General features: G+C 43.7%; 1 protein-coding gene across 3 annotated transcripts in view; it reads left to right on the top strand.

Moving 5' to 3' along the window:
- The window catches only part of PAK5 (p21 (RAC1) activated kinase 5), a 212,384-nt gene that overhangs the window by 83,239 nt on the left and 115,274 nt on the right, over positions 1-13,871 (top strand). The window contains exons 3-4 of one of the 3 annotated variants that reach the window (XM_073628635.1): positions 1,309-1,377; positions 9,873-9,908. The exons of 1 other annotated variant lie outside the window; for it this stretch is intronic. In XM_073628635.1, the coding sequence (XP_073484736.1) occupies positions 1,309-1,377; positions 9,873-9,908 (105 nt within the window). The remainder of the gene's footprint in view (positions 1-1,308; positions 1,378-9,872; positions 9,909-13,871) is intronic. One more of the 3 variants, XM_073628636.1, reaches the window with a different exon arrangement.

Genomic DNA, 13,871 nt, shown 5'->3' with positions numbered 1-13,871 from the left:
TTAAAATAATAAAAAAAATATCAGCGTATAACACGCAGGCAGGGTTTAAGCTCTGTTTTCAGGGGAAAAAAGTGTGTGTTATACACCGATAAATACAGTATTTGACTTAATGATGGGAATAATTCGTTATTTTTCTTCAAACATTCACACAGAAATCTAACCATGTATAGCCAGCTTATTAGTTTAATCAAAGTTACATACCACCAATGGTTTCAGCTGTACCAAGGTTTCAGCCGAGGCTGGTTTTCTCCAACAATTCTGTCACATCCATAACCAGTAAAGATCTCCTAGCCCGAGTCATGGGCATCATGACAATTTTTTCTACAAAGGTATGAAGAAAAATCTAACCATGGATGGCCAGCTTATTAGTTGGATCAAGGTTGCCTACCGCCAATGTTTTTAGCTGTATCAAGTTTTCAGTGGAGGTTAGCTTTCTCCAATATTACTGTCACATCCATAACCAGTAAAGATCTTCTAGCTGGAATCACGGACGTCATGACAATTTGCCTAGGAACATATAAACAAAAATCTAAGCATGTATGGCCAGCTTATTAGTTGGATCAAGGTTGCCTACCACCAATGGTTTTAGCTGTTTCAAGGTTTCAGCTGAGATTCGTTTTCTCCAATATTACTGTCACATCCATAACCAGTAAAGATCTCCCGGCTGGGGTCACTGACATCATGACATCAAAGTGACGTCTCAGTTTTGTTATGTATATACGTACCAAAATTAAGACACACCTTTAAAAAAATGTACTGTAGATTGTGAAAATGACATTTCAAAGGTGCTGATGTGGTGGCATTAGCGGATACATTTGTTAACGTTATTCCGAAGTATTCATTCTGGACAATTTCCATTATGGGCCATTGGGCCACATTCTTGTTGCTGAGTGTTGCTGCATGTTTGCTTGTCCTGTCCTTCCCATTCCTGTATTTTCTGCTGTCAGTGCATCTCAGTGATGAACTGTAGAACCTTCATTTCAAACCATATTTGTGCCGGTGTTAATTTAGAACCTCCATATATATGCAATGCGAGAGATTCACTAAGGACTATATCGTAGAGCCAACAAGTACATGGTCTCTTATACAGCATAGCCAGTGCACTGTGATTTTGAGATACTGTATTGACTTGAACGCAGTGGATTGATAGCATCAAGACAAAACTGGTAAAATTAAAGTATTTTTTAGAGATCATTCATGTAGAACTGTTATTGTAATAATAACGTGAAAGTATTTTTTTATGTCATATTTTTTACTTTTAATTCACTGTATTAAAGTGCCGTATTTACATGGTACCTTACTTTACAGCGCCTGAAACCTGACACAGGACATTTGGCCGTGGGGCTTTCAGCGCCGAGAACAAATGTGAATTTTACTGTAAGCACTCACGTCCCCATAACTGTCTCATATCCCTAATGCTGGCTGTACACTTATAGAATTTCGGCCGTTTGCAGACTGAACGATTATTCGTTGGTCGAAAGTGAATTGTCCACTAACTGATAGAATCAACTTGTTTACATGATCGTTTCCATGATGGTAGTGATCGTTCGATAACAATAAAAACATATATAAATTATACAAGACAGAATATTCTTTTTGTTTCGATTATAACATACATGTATACACTTTAGTTGAAACGGTAAAAGTTTTTGCTTCGGATCCATCGACATCAGCTGGGCCCACGATCAGAATCGTCGGTAAAGTTGGGTCCACTAACGGCACGAATGTAGATAGATTTTTCTGACAACTACCAGTGTTGGCCGAAATTCTATACGTGTATGACCAGCTTTACATCTACTGTTACCTTATCTCTTTACCTTTGCCGTAACATTTACCCATCTCCTAAAATGAACTCCTACCCTGTTCCCTAACACCAATGTATATTTACCCAAAACTTTTCTTTTTAGTTTTAGAATGAATGGGGAAAGACTAGAACAAGGTAGCCAACAAGTTTGGGGGCCAAACAATGCCTTCATCAGGGTTGAAATGACCATGGCACTGCGTGATTCTTTAACAGATGGTTTTAGAATGAATGGGGAAAGGCTTGGACCCCTGTCAGGTTTTACAGCTATCTGGGGCTCTGTTAGAGAGATTTCCCTTCACTTCCTGTTCTGGGTGCAATGTTTTAGTTTAAATCTGCTACAGCAGTGGTTCTCAACCTGGGGGTCGGGACCCCCTTGGGGGTCAAATGAAGATTTGCCAGGGGTCACCGAATCCTGGGCTGTTCCTGTAGCCCACACCGCTCTCCCAGCGTTTTTACGGTCACCCAACAGGGCTGTCCCTGGAGACCGCAGCCACCCACTCAGCCTCTTCGCAGCTGCCCATTCAGTTCATGGCATGGCTGGGGGACAGAGACTAGAGGTCAGCTGACTGGTGAGGAATGTGAAGTGGGAGGAGCTGGAGGAGACCCAGCTCCTGATTTCGGCATAGGTGTCACTGCTACGAGACACCACAAAGTTCAGAGACACAGTAAGTAACACTACCTGTGATTATAGTTGCCATTAAAAGTCCCCACTACAGTTCTCAGATCAGCAGATGACCTTGATCAAGAGCACCTAAGTTGGCTGATCAGAACTCCCCCCAGCACTTGCCACTGATCCCACCCCCCACCAGTGCTGCCACTCATCCCAACTCCCCGTCAGCACTGCCACTCATCCCATTCCCCCCACCAAGGAGTAAGAGAAGAAATAAAAATAGAGAATACATGGAAGGGAGCGAAAAAAGAAGGGGAGGAACAAAGAAAAAAGGAGAGAAAGGATAAGAGAAAAAGAAAAATGGCTAGAGAGAGGGATGGGGGGGGGGGGGGGGACAAGAAATTAGGAAAGAGAGAGATAAAAGGGAAAGGAAAAAGAACAAAGAGAAAGAGTGGTACATCCTAAAATGTACCATAAGGGGTTTTAATACTGTACGAGTGGAAGGAACTCAGGGAGAGCTAAATGTCTGTGGGTTAGGGGTGCAAATTAATTGTCTTGCCTTGGGTGCTGACACTCCACGCTACGAAAATAATTTTAATGTTGAGGGTCCCCACAACTTGGGAAATTTTATCAAGGGGTCACGGCACTAGGAAGGTTGAGAACCACTGTGCTACAGGGAAACAGACAACATCAAAAAGCACAAGAGGAAGTAGGTATTAGGCCTGGACTCAAAACTTAATTATGTCCATCAAGGAGCAATGCTTGGGCTGAGAAAGTAGGTGTTATGCTTGGACTCAAAACTTCATTATGTCTATCAATGAGCAATGCTTGGGCTAACAAGTAGATGTGAGGCTTGGATTCAAAACTTCATTGCATTCATCAAGGAGCAATGCTTGGGATAAAGAAGTAGGTATTAGGCTTGGACTCAGAACTTCATTCCATCCATCAAGGGGCAATGCTTGGGATAAGGAAGTATGTATTAGGCTTTGACTCAAAACGTAATTCCATCTATCAAGGATCAGTGTTTGGGCTAATGAAGTAGGTATTAGGCACTGGACTCAAAACTTAATTCCGTCCATGAAGGAGCAATGCTTGGGCTGAGAAAGTAGGTGTGAGGCTTGGATTACAAACGTCATTATGTCTATCAACGAGCAATGTATGGGCTGAGGAAGTAGGTGTGAGGCTTGGATTCCAAACTTCATTCCATCCACCAAGGAGCAATGCTTTGGATAAAGAAGTAGGTATTGGGCTTGGATTCAAAACTTCATTCCATCCATCAAGGATTAGTGCTTGGGATAAAGAAGTAAGGTATAAGGCTTGGACTGAAAACTACATTCCATCCATCAAGGGGCAATGCTTGGAATAAAGAAGTAGGTATTAGGCTTGGACTCAAAACTTCATTCTGTCCATCAAGGGGCAATGCTCGGGCTTGATGGCCAGACCTCAGCAGCTCTAACACAAAGCGGGATGATGGCCATCACTGAGAATTTCAGGTGAAATTGTCCAAAAAAAAAAAAGAGGGCCAGACATTCATGGTAACATTCCATATTAATTGCTGAAAAAATTGAGATGCAACCAATGCATTTCAGTGGCCAAACAATACCTTCATCTGGGGTTAAATGACCATGGCACTGCATGATTCTTTCACAGATATTTTAAAAATATATAAGCAAAAGCTGGAATCCCTGTGAGGTTTTATAGCTATCTGGGGCTCCGTTAGAGAGATTTCCCCTCATGTCCTGCTCTGGGGGCAATGTTTTAGGGAAAATCTGTAACAGGGAAACAGGCAGCAATAAAAAGCTCAAGAGGAAGTGGGTATGAGGTGCTGGAATCAAAACTTTATAGTGTCTGTCAGGGAATAGTGCTTGGGCTTGATGACCAGACCACGGCAGCTCTAACACAACGTGGAGTAATGACCTCCACTGAGAAATCCAGGTGAAATTAACAAAAAAAAAAAAAAAAGGTCATCTTAGGAGTCCATAATCATTTATTGCTGACAAAATTGAGAGATATTCAACTCGTTTCAGTGGGCCAAACAATCTCCCTTTATCTGACTTTTTTGTTCTGATTGATGCCATCTCTAAACATAGGACTTTTTAGCTGGGGTTCTTCAACCAACCTTGTCATTGCTCATTTCAGCCCTGCTGAAGGGGAAAATGCCCCCAAAATGCATTGGATACTATTTCTCTTTCATTCGTGTCAACTTTGTCGGCAATAATTGAATATGGGCTCTTAAGAGAACCATCCAGTGCTCCTTTTTTCAGATTTCAGATTTGTTCTACTTGGGAACAATCTTTTTTTCACCAGGCCGGAAGTAAAGGAATTTCTACATTGGAGCCTCCAACAACAGGAAGATTTCCCCTTTATTCCTGTTCTGTTCTGGTGACAAATCAAACTTTGGGATTTTCTTTCACTTCCACTAATGGTGATAATGGTCACCAGGTGAATCCCCCATACCGGGGACACTGGCAGCAGTAAAAACCTGATCGGTCTTTCAATTCCTTCTCCACTCTATCCAAAACTACAAAAAAAAAAAAAAAAAGATTTGGCTATAGATAAATTTTAACCTGACCCTGAAAACTACTGAATAAAAGTCAACTAACCTTGAACCCCTGAAATAAAACCCCCGCATCAATACTAATGCTAAAAATTAACCTTCAACAGTTAACCGAACCCTAACTTGAACCCTCCCCATCCTTAACCTGTAAACATAACTCCTAACTCTAACTAAATGGATCTTGTTAACCTCAAAACCCTTAAACTATCTGTACGATTAGCTATAGTGCTAAAATTGTAATCGTTTTCTGATGTTTTAGGCTATTTTCTGCTGTAGGGGGTCGGTTTCATACATTTACTTTTTTTTTTTACACATGATTCATACTTTACACATTTTTCCAACAGGATTCCAGTGGAAAATATGTGAATTCTGAGTGAAATTTGTGTGAACTGTGAGTGAAAACATATATAACTAGACTCCTTTTAGTGTAGACATTAAAGCATCTACATCAGTGGCGCCTGATGGTGTTTTCCTTTGAGGGGGTGGCAAACAAGGGCAAACAAGCACCCCTTTCTCCCCTGGGCGGTACTGGCAGTACACCCCCCCGTACACCCCCCCCGGCCCAAAGCTTGGGATTGAAAGACATCCAGCCCAGCACTCCCCGCCCGGCCTGCGGAGCGAGACTGACAGACATTGCCCCCACCCCGCCTACGCAGTCTAGGGCTGGGGCATCCTCTCCTCCTCTGTGGGCAGCGGCTCTGGTGTACGCTCCTCCCACGGCCTCTTTCGTCTCCTCTCTGTTCCTCCAAGGCTAGGCATCCAATAGGATTGCCTGACGCTTTGGCCAATCGGGAAACGGGTCTTTAAGGCCTGCCTACTGATTGGCGGAGAGGAACTTTAGTGTGAAAATAGCGAAAAATTCATTCCCTATTGTCACACAATTGGGTGGGATCGGGGCGCATTCTCATAAAAGTTCCTTCCATAAAAGTCCTTTGCCATTAATAAATTGCCCTATCATAGTAAATGGCTAACTTCAGGCCTCTTTTACATCATATTGAATAAAGGTTGATCACAGCTGGTATAGCATTTCTGCGCTTAAAGAAGAACTCTCACTTCAATTTTTTCCATTGTTCAGTTTCCCAGAGGACAAAATACAAAGCACTTTGTCCCATGTTCCTATGTGCTTTGTAAGCCTGGCTACGAAAAGGTGCCCCCCTTTAGCTGTACGCCCAACATAGCTAGCAAGGAGATGGCTGCTTGATAACCAGCGCTTCTCTCAGCTCAGCTTCTGGATTGTTCACTTTGTTGCCAGTCAAGCCCTGATGAAGTGGGCACTTAGACCCCCGAAACGCGTTGGATACCTTTTTTGAATCGTACCTCTGACCTTTAATGGGATAAAGTTGTATCTGGACCTCCTAGCAGTGGTGTGGCGCTTCAATTTCAACCCTTTTTACAACAGCAGGTAGTTTGACGGGCTGCTGAAGAAAGACAGCTGTTTTCACATAGGTCGCAATGGCCTTTATCTGAATAAAGTAATCTGAATATTTAATTACTGTATGAAGGCAAACAAAAGAAGACACTTTTTTTTGTATATGTGCTGCGCACACAATTTCACTTGGGCTTTAAAGAAACAAATTCCCAGACTGCATTGAGGCTACACCTGCAATGTCGGGGTTACTTGCTTGTGTATTATAGGGTAGAGAAAAAGCACTTTTACTTATCTGATCCTCCGATCCCTTGGCAGACAGTGCTCCCCTATGCTCCAGCAGTGGACTGTCCCTCTGCATCTTCATGTCCAATTTGAGTCTTGATGAGGCCAGGACCTTGAACTGCGAGAGCAGGGGTCTCCAAACGTTCTAAACAAAGGGCCGGTTTATTGTCCTTCAGACTTTAGGAGGACCGGACTGTGGCCAGCTGGAGCGGAAATTTTCACGGCATCACTGGGAGTATACATTGCCACATTTGGTACTAGGGGGAGGAATAGTGGTTTGTATCATAGGGAGGAGTAGTGCCCCATTATTGGTATCAGTGGAAAAAATTGTGCCCCATTGTTGGTGTCAGATGGCAGAATAGTGCCCCAATTCAGTGGGTGGAATAGTGCCCCAAGGGCTGGATAAAGGCAAGCAAAGGGCCACATCCAGCCCCTGGGCCACAGTTAGGAGACCACTGTGCAAGAGCATGATGAAGAAGACGCTGTGAGGACCAACCTAGCAGCATGGAGGAGCAGAGGATCTGGTAAATAAATCTACTTTTCCATGCCCCCTGGGATAGCAGGCGTGTGCGCACGTGCCCGCTGCACTCCGGGGGTGCCAATGCTCGTGGCTGATGGTCGCGATGACCGCCGGCCACGAGCAATCGTGACCAGGAGACACAGAACAGGGACGAGTTCTGACAGGAGTGACAGATCGTGTGTTCCTATTAGCTAGGAACCACGATCCGTCACTTCCTCTAGTCAGTCCCCTCCCCCTACAGTTAGAATCACCTCCCAGGGAACACAGTTAACCCCTTGATCGCCCCCTAGTGTTAACCCCTTCCCTGCCAGTGACATTTTTACAGTAATCAGTGCATTTTTATAGCACTGATCGCTGTATAAATGCCAATGGTCCCAAAAATGTGTCAAAATTGTCTGATGTGTCCGCCATAATGTCGCAGTCATGCTAAAAATCACAGATCGCCGCCATTACTAGTAAAAAAAAATAATAAAAATGCTATAAATCTATCCCCTGTTTTGTAGACGCTATAACTTTTGCGCAAACCAATCAATGTACGCTTATTGCGATTTTTTTTTTTTTACCAAAAATATGTAGAAGAATACATATCGGCCTAAACTGAGAAAAAATTTTCTTTTTAAAAAAAAAAATGGGGATATTTATTATAGCAAAAAGTACAAAATATCGGGGTTGATTTACTAAGGGCAAATCCACTTCGCACTACAAGTGCACTTGGAAGTGCAGTCGCCGTAGTTCTGAGGGGAAGATCTGAAATGGGGTGGAAGCCCTGCTGGTTTTATCATCCAATCATGTACAAGCTAAAATGCTGTTTTTTATTTTCCTTGCATGTCCCCCTCAGATCTACAGCGACTGCACTTCCAAGTGCACTTTCAGTGCAAAGTGGATTTGCCTTTAGTAAATAACCCCCATTGTGTTTTTTTATTTTTTACAAAATTGTCGCAATTTTTTTGTTTATAGCGCAAAAAATAAAAACTGCAGAGGCGATCAAATACCACCAAAAGAAAGCTCTATTTGTGGGGAAAAAAAGATGTCATTTTTCGTTTGGGTGCAACGACCGCGCAATTGTCAGTTAAAGCGACGCAGTGCCGAATCGCAAAAAGCGCTCTGGTCAGGAAGGGGGTAAATTCTTCCGGGGCTGAAGTGGTTAAGATGTACATTTTATTGGCTCGTTTTTACTCAGCCCAACATGTTGAATGGAGGACAGACTGGTGTAAATGACCATTGCAAATTGCAAACCTTGGTTATGCTTCTGTTGAATATTTGTGCACAGACAACCGAAAAAAAAAAAAGGGGTAGAAAGGTGCTTACTATTTTTTTTTTTAAATATATTACTGCTTAGCGAATCTCTCCAGATACATGTCTCCATGTACCCAGTAATGTATTTCTACCGTTCTGCAGTGGCGTTGCTAGGGGGTGGCTTTTGAGGCTATAGCCCCGAATCTGGGCCCCATAGCCCCGAGTCTCTGCAGGGGTCCCCAAGGGGGGGGGCTCCCTGGAGACCCTGATGTAAGTGGGGGGATCTCTGGGGACCCTGATGCAAGGGGAGGCTCTCTGGGACTCTGATTTTAAGGGGGAGGCTCTCTGGGGACCCTGATGCAAGGGGAGGCTCTCTGGGACTCTGATTTTAAGGGGGAGGCTCTCTGGGCACCCTAATGTAAGTGGGGGTCTCTCTTGGGACCCTGATGTAAGGTGGTCTCTCTGGGGACCCTGATGTAAGGGGGGCTCTCTGGGGACCCTGATGTAAGGGGGGGCTCTCTGGGGACCCTGATGTAAGGGGGGGGCTCTCTGGGGACCCTGATGTAAGGGGGGGCTCTCTGGGGACCCTGATGTAAGGGGGGGCTCTCTGGGGACCCTGATGTAAGGAGGGGCTCTCTGGGGACCCTGATGTAAGGGGGGGCTCTCTGGGGACCCTGATGTAAAGGGGGGCTCTCTGGGGAACCTGATGTAAGGGGGGGCTCTCTGGGGACCCTGATGTAAGGAGGGGCTCTCTGGGGAACCTGATGTAAGGGGGGTCTCTCTGGGGACCCTGATGTAAGGAGGGGCTCTCTGGGGACCCTGATGTAAAGGGGGGCTCTCTGGGGAACCTGATGTAAGGGGGGGCTCTCTGGGGAACCTGATGTAAGGGGGGGCTCTCTGGGGACCCTGATGTAAGGAGGGGCTCTCTGGGGACCCTGATGTAAGGAGGGGCTCTCTGGGGACCCTGATGTAAGGAGGGGCTCTCTGGGGACCCTGATGTAAAGGGGGGCTCTCTGGGGACCCTGATGTAAGGGGGGGCTCTCTGGGGGTATATACACACATGTATATTACTGTATATACATGTGTATGCCCACCCAAGCGTATGACTTTCTTTACTACTCTGCTATGGGCTCTAGCCCCAGATCTTTTGTAGACCTAGCAACGCCCCTGCCGTTCTGTATCAAACATTTTACACTCCGTATTTCTAGAGGTGCTGCATTCTTCAAATCATTTTCTGCAAGTAAAGATACGCTATTTATGTAGATAATCCATGTAGAGTATGAACTCGGATAATGACTCTCCATTCACTATCGTAATTTGTTAGGACAGTGTTCCGTCCCCCCCTTTCAGTTTTCTTATTTCTTCTCGAATCGTTTGTGGGGATGCAGTCTTTAACATCTTTTGATCATCTAAACATGAACATAGTAAGAACATCATATATACACATTTTCTTCACCGTCCATGCTGATGTGTGTATAATCTTTTCACCTTCAGAGCCCCATTAAACTGGAACGAGAAGCTTCAGCCAAGGTAGGCAACACATCTGTGTCATATGAGACAAAAATGTGTAATATTAAAAAAGGGGAGGTATCTTTTTAATTTTTTTTTTTTCAAGATTTTTTTGGGAGCGTACCAGTGTCCTGGTTATGTCTATCAAAATTAATATGAAAAGTTTTATTCCACTGAAAGCTGAAATGTCTGTAGCTGAAGGGATTTGGTGAATTGCAGCACATAAGTGGTTTTAGAGAAGACTCCTCATCAGCCACAGTCAGATAAGAGCCGACCTCTGCATCTTAATTTTCTCCGTTGTTAAAGAGGGGGGTTTCAACTAAAATGTGGTGTGAAAGGCGGTGGCTGCATTAAAGAAGATCTATCAATACGCTTTTTTATTTTACTGTTCTGTCCCCTATGGGGCAAAGTACATGTAGTGCTGTGTCCCGTGTTTCATGAACGAGACGCTTTTCCAAGACAAGCAACAGCAAGAGGAATGGAGAGGCTGACAAGTCCCCTCTCCCTCTGCATTCATTTTTTCCATTGATTGTCTTGGGAAAGCAAGGGAGAGGGGACATGTCAGGTTCTGCATTCCTCTTGCCATTGCATCTATTGAGAAAGCAGAGGGAGAGGGGATGTGTCACATTCCTGAGATAAGCAATGCCAAGAGAAATGCAGAGCTGGACAAGTCCCCTCTCCCTCTGCATCCATCTTGCCGGGAAAGCAAGGGATATGTCAGGTTCTGCATTCCTCTTGCCGTTGCATCTCTTGGTAATGCAGAGGGAGAGGGGACGTGTCACATTCCTGAGACAAACAATGGCAAGGGAAATGCAGAGCTTGACAAGTCCCATCTCCCTTTGCATTCCTATTGCCCTTGCTTGTCTTGGGAAAGCAAAGGAGAGGGGACATGTCAGGTTCTGCATTTCTCCTGCTGTTGCATCTTTTGAGAATGCAGAGGGAGAGGGGATGTGTCACATTCCTGAGATAAGCAATGCCAAGAGAAATGCAGAGGATGACAAGTCCCCCCTGCCTCTGCATCCATCTTGCTGTTGTTTGTCTTGAGAAAGCAAGGCAGGGGGGACATGTCAGGTTATACATTCCTCTTGCCGTTGCAGCTCTTGGGTATGCAGAGGGAGAAGGGATGTGTCACATTCCTGAGACAAGCATTGGCAAGGGAAATGCAGAGGCTAACAAGTCCCCTCTGCCTCTGCATCCATCTTGCTGGGAAAGCAAGGGACATGTCAGGTTCTGCATTCCTCTTGCCGTTGCATCTCTTGGGAATGCAGAGGGAGAGGGGACGTGTCACATTCCTGAGATAAGCAATTGCAAGAGAAATTCAGAGGCTGACAAGTCCCCTCTCCCTCTGCATTCATCCTGCCATTGCTTGTCTTGGGAAAGCAAGGGAGAGGGGACATGTCAGGTTCTACATTCCTCTTGCCGTTTCATCTCTCTGGAAAGCAGAGGGAGAAGGAATGTGTCATATTCCTGAGATATGCAACGGCAAGAGAGATGCAGAGCCTGACAAGTCCCCTCTCCCTATGCATTCCTCTTGCCATTGCTTGTCTCAGGATAGCAGAGCAGAGGGAACATGTTAGGCTCTGCATTTCTTTTGCTGTTACTTGTCTCAGGAAAGCAAGGGGATGTGTCAAGCAATGGCAAAGAAGATTGCAAAGCCTGACACGTCACCTCTAAAGATCCATAGAAAGTACAGGCCGGCAACTCGACAGCTTCTCCACAGAAAATATTTATTTGAGCATTACAGCAATAACATCATCCAAAAATGTTGACGCGTTTCAGCCTTAGGCCCTCATCATACTTTTGATGAAGCCTAAAGCTGAAACACGTCAGGATTTTTGGATGATGTTATTGCTGTAATGCTCAAATAAATATTTTCTATGGAGAAGCTGTCGAGTTGCCGGCCTGTACTTTCTATGGATCTTTTGTGAGCTTAATTAGCCAGAGCACCGACTACTCTACACACCAACTATACTATATAGCGGTAGAGCTTGGGTGAGTTTTTCTCTTGACACGTCCCCTCTCCTTCTGCTTTCCTGAGACAAGCAATGGCAAGAGGAATGCAGAAGAGACAAGCTAAAGCTATGAATCAGCCATCACCTTTATAGCTGTTGTCAGATCGATTACGACAAATGGGGAGGGGGGCAGATCGGATTTAATAACTACGGTTAAAAAGCACAAAGAAACGTAAGACAAAGTAATACATGTACTTTGTACCATAGGAGACTGATAATATAATTATAAGGATAGATCTTCGATCACTTGTGAGGGCAGAAGATGTCTCCTCTTCAACCACAGGGGTTAATAAATTAAAATCTTATCTGATTATTAATAGGGTTAGCTGAATTACATAGCTCTAAATGCATTATATGGACAACAGTCTGTAGACACTTGACCTTTTGTGGACATTTGGCACTTTATCATACCAAAATCGCATTCATTAAAATAGAGTTGTCCTCCACAATGGGGCTACAGTAGCCCCCACTATTTTAGGAATGAGTTCTGCATGATATTGGAACATATTTTGGGAATTTGTGCCCTTTTAGCCAAAAGAGTGTTTGTGAGGTCAGGTTAGATAAGAAAACCTGACTCTTACGTCTGATATTATATTAAGAACTAGACACACACTTTCAGTCTCCTGAGGAAGCAGCAATATATTCTTACCAAACTTTGAAAAATACTGAATTTTTATTAATCTGAAAGCTGACATTATGGAATAAATGACAGGATGTGGTAATTGTGGAATGGACATTGTTGCTATGAGATTTGGATGTATATGTCGACCTTATACGTTTTAAGAGTAACCTTTTAATCACATATTCAATATATTGATTTTATAATAAAACATTTGTATTGGTACATGTACATGGAAAAAGTACAGTGTTTGTGTATTTTCTTTGAGTTCTGACTCTCAATCATCGTTCCAAATTCATCACATAGGAGGTTCAGTAGGGTTGAGCTCAGGGCTCTGTGTAGGCCACTCCAGTCCCACCTCCCAGAGGCCACTCCTCAAATGTCTTTATGTATCTGAGTTTGATCACGCGAATGTAAAATTTGGAGAAGTGTCCACGTACTTTTGGTCATATAGTGCATATCTGTGTCTACAATTAAATACGTTTTCTAATTTTCTTTCTTTTCACTTTCTGCTTGATGTTTTTTTATGTTGCAAAAGATTTCTTTGGCTTACAGGACCATAAGCAACACACTGTAAGCAGCAAACTAGGGTTTTTCATTATTTCGCTTGTGAATTACAGTGAAGGATGACAGGGTGTGGTGAGACATGCAAACCTAAAAAAAAAGTTTTAGTGAATGATATATTACTGAAGCCAAAGGATCATTTTAGCAACCAGGCATTTACAACATAGAAGAAAATCAGCATTGTCTGTCTATATATTTCTAATTTTTCAGGTTTCCTTTAAATTCTACGAAGAACAGCTTAGCCATTTAAAGGATTTAGGGAACGTAATGCTTCTATGGAGAATTTTTTAATTATTATTTTATTTATGAAACAGGAAACAGCATATCAAAAACAAGACAAACTTATAATGGTATCTGCCATGAGCACATAGGGACCAAAGTACAAGAAATACAGTACATCTTTGTTCGTAGGTTATAAACAAAGCGCCAATAAAGCAAGCTACAGTATCCAGTATGTGGTGCCGCCATAAGTTAGATGTCATTATGTTTGGTCCAAGATATCCCGGGGAGTCAAGAAGGGTATGTCTACTCTGGGTTGTTTTCTCTTTTGGAAGGTGTAAAGGGAAATGGGGTAAAGGTGGGAATTCAGGTAAGAAATGGTGGGTGGGAATAGAAGACATGGGCAGAAGGGGAAGAGGGAGTAAAAGAGGATGGGGAGAGATGAGGAAGAATCAGACCAGAGGAGGAAAGGGGGATAGCATGAGCGGAGCTCTCAGGTGAACACCAAGGGGTATCCAAGTGGACATGGGTCTCTATGCAAAAGAATCTTGCCCTTCTCTCAAAATGTAA

The sequence above is a fragment of the Aquarana catesbeiana genome, linkage group LG04, assembly GCF_042186555.1.
Source record: "Aquarana catesbeiana isolate 2022-GZ linkage group LG04, ASM4218655v1, whole genome shotgun sequence".
Classification (NCBI taxonomy): Eukaryota; Metazoa; Chordata; class Amphibia; order Anura; family Ranidae; genus Aquarana; species Aquarana catesbeiana.
The sequence above is the reverse complement of the archived record's forward strand: the minus strand, read 5'-3'. Positions and strand labels throughout refer to the sequence as shown.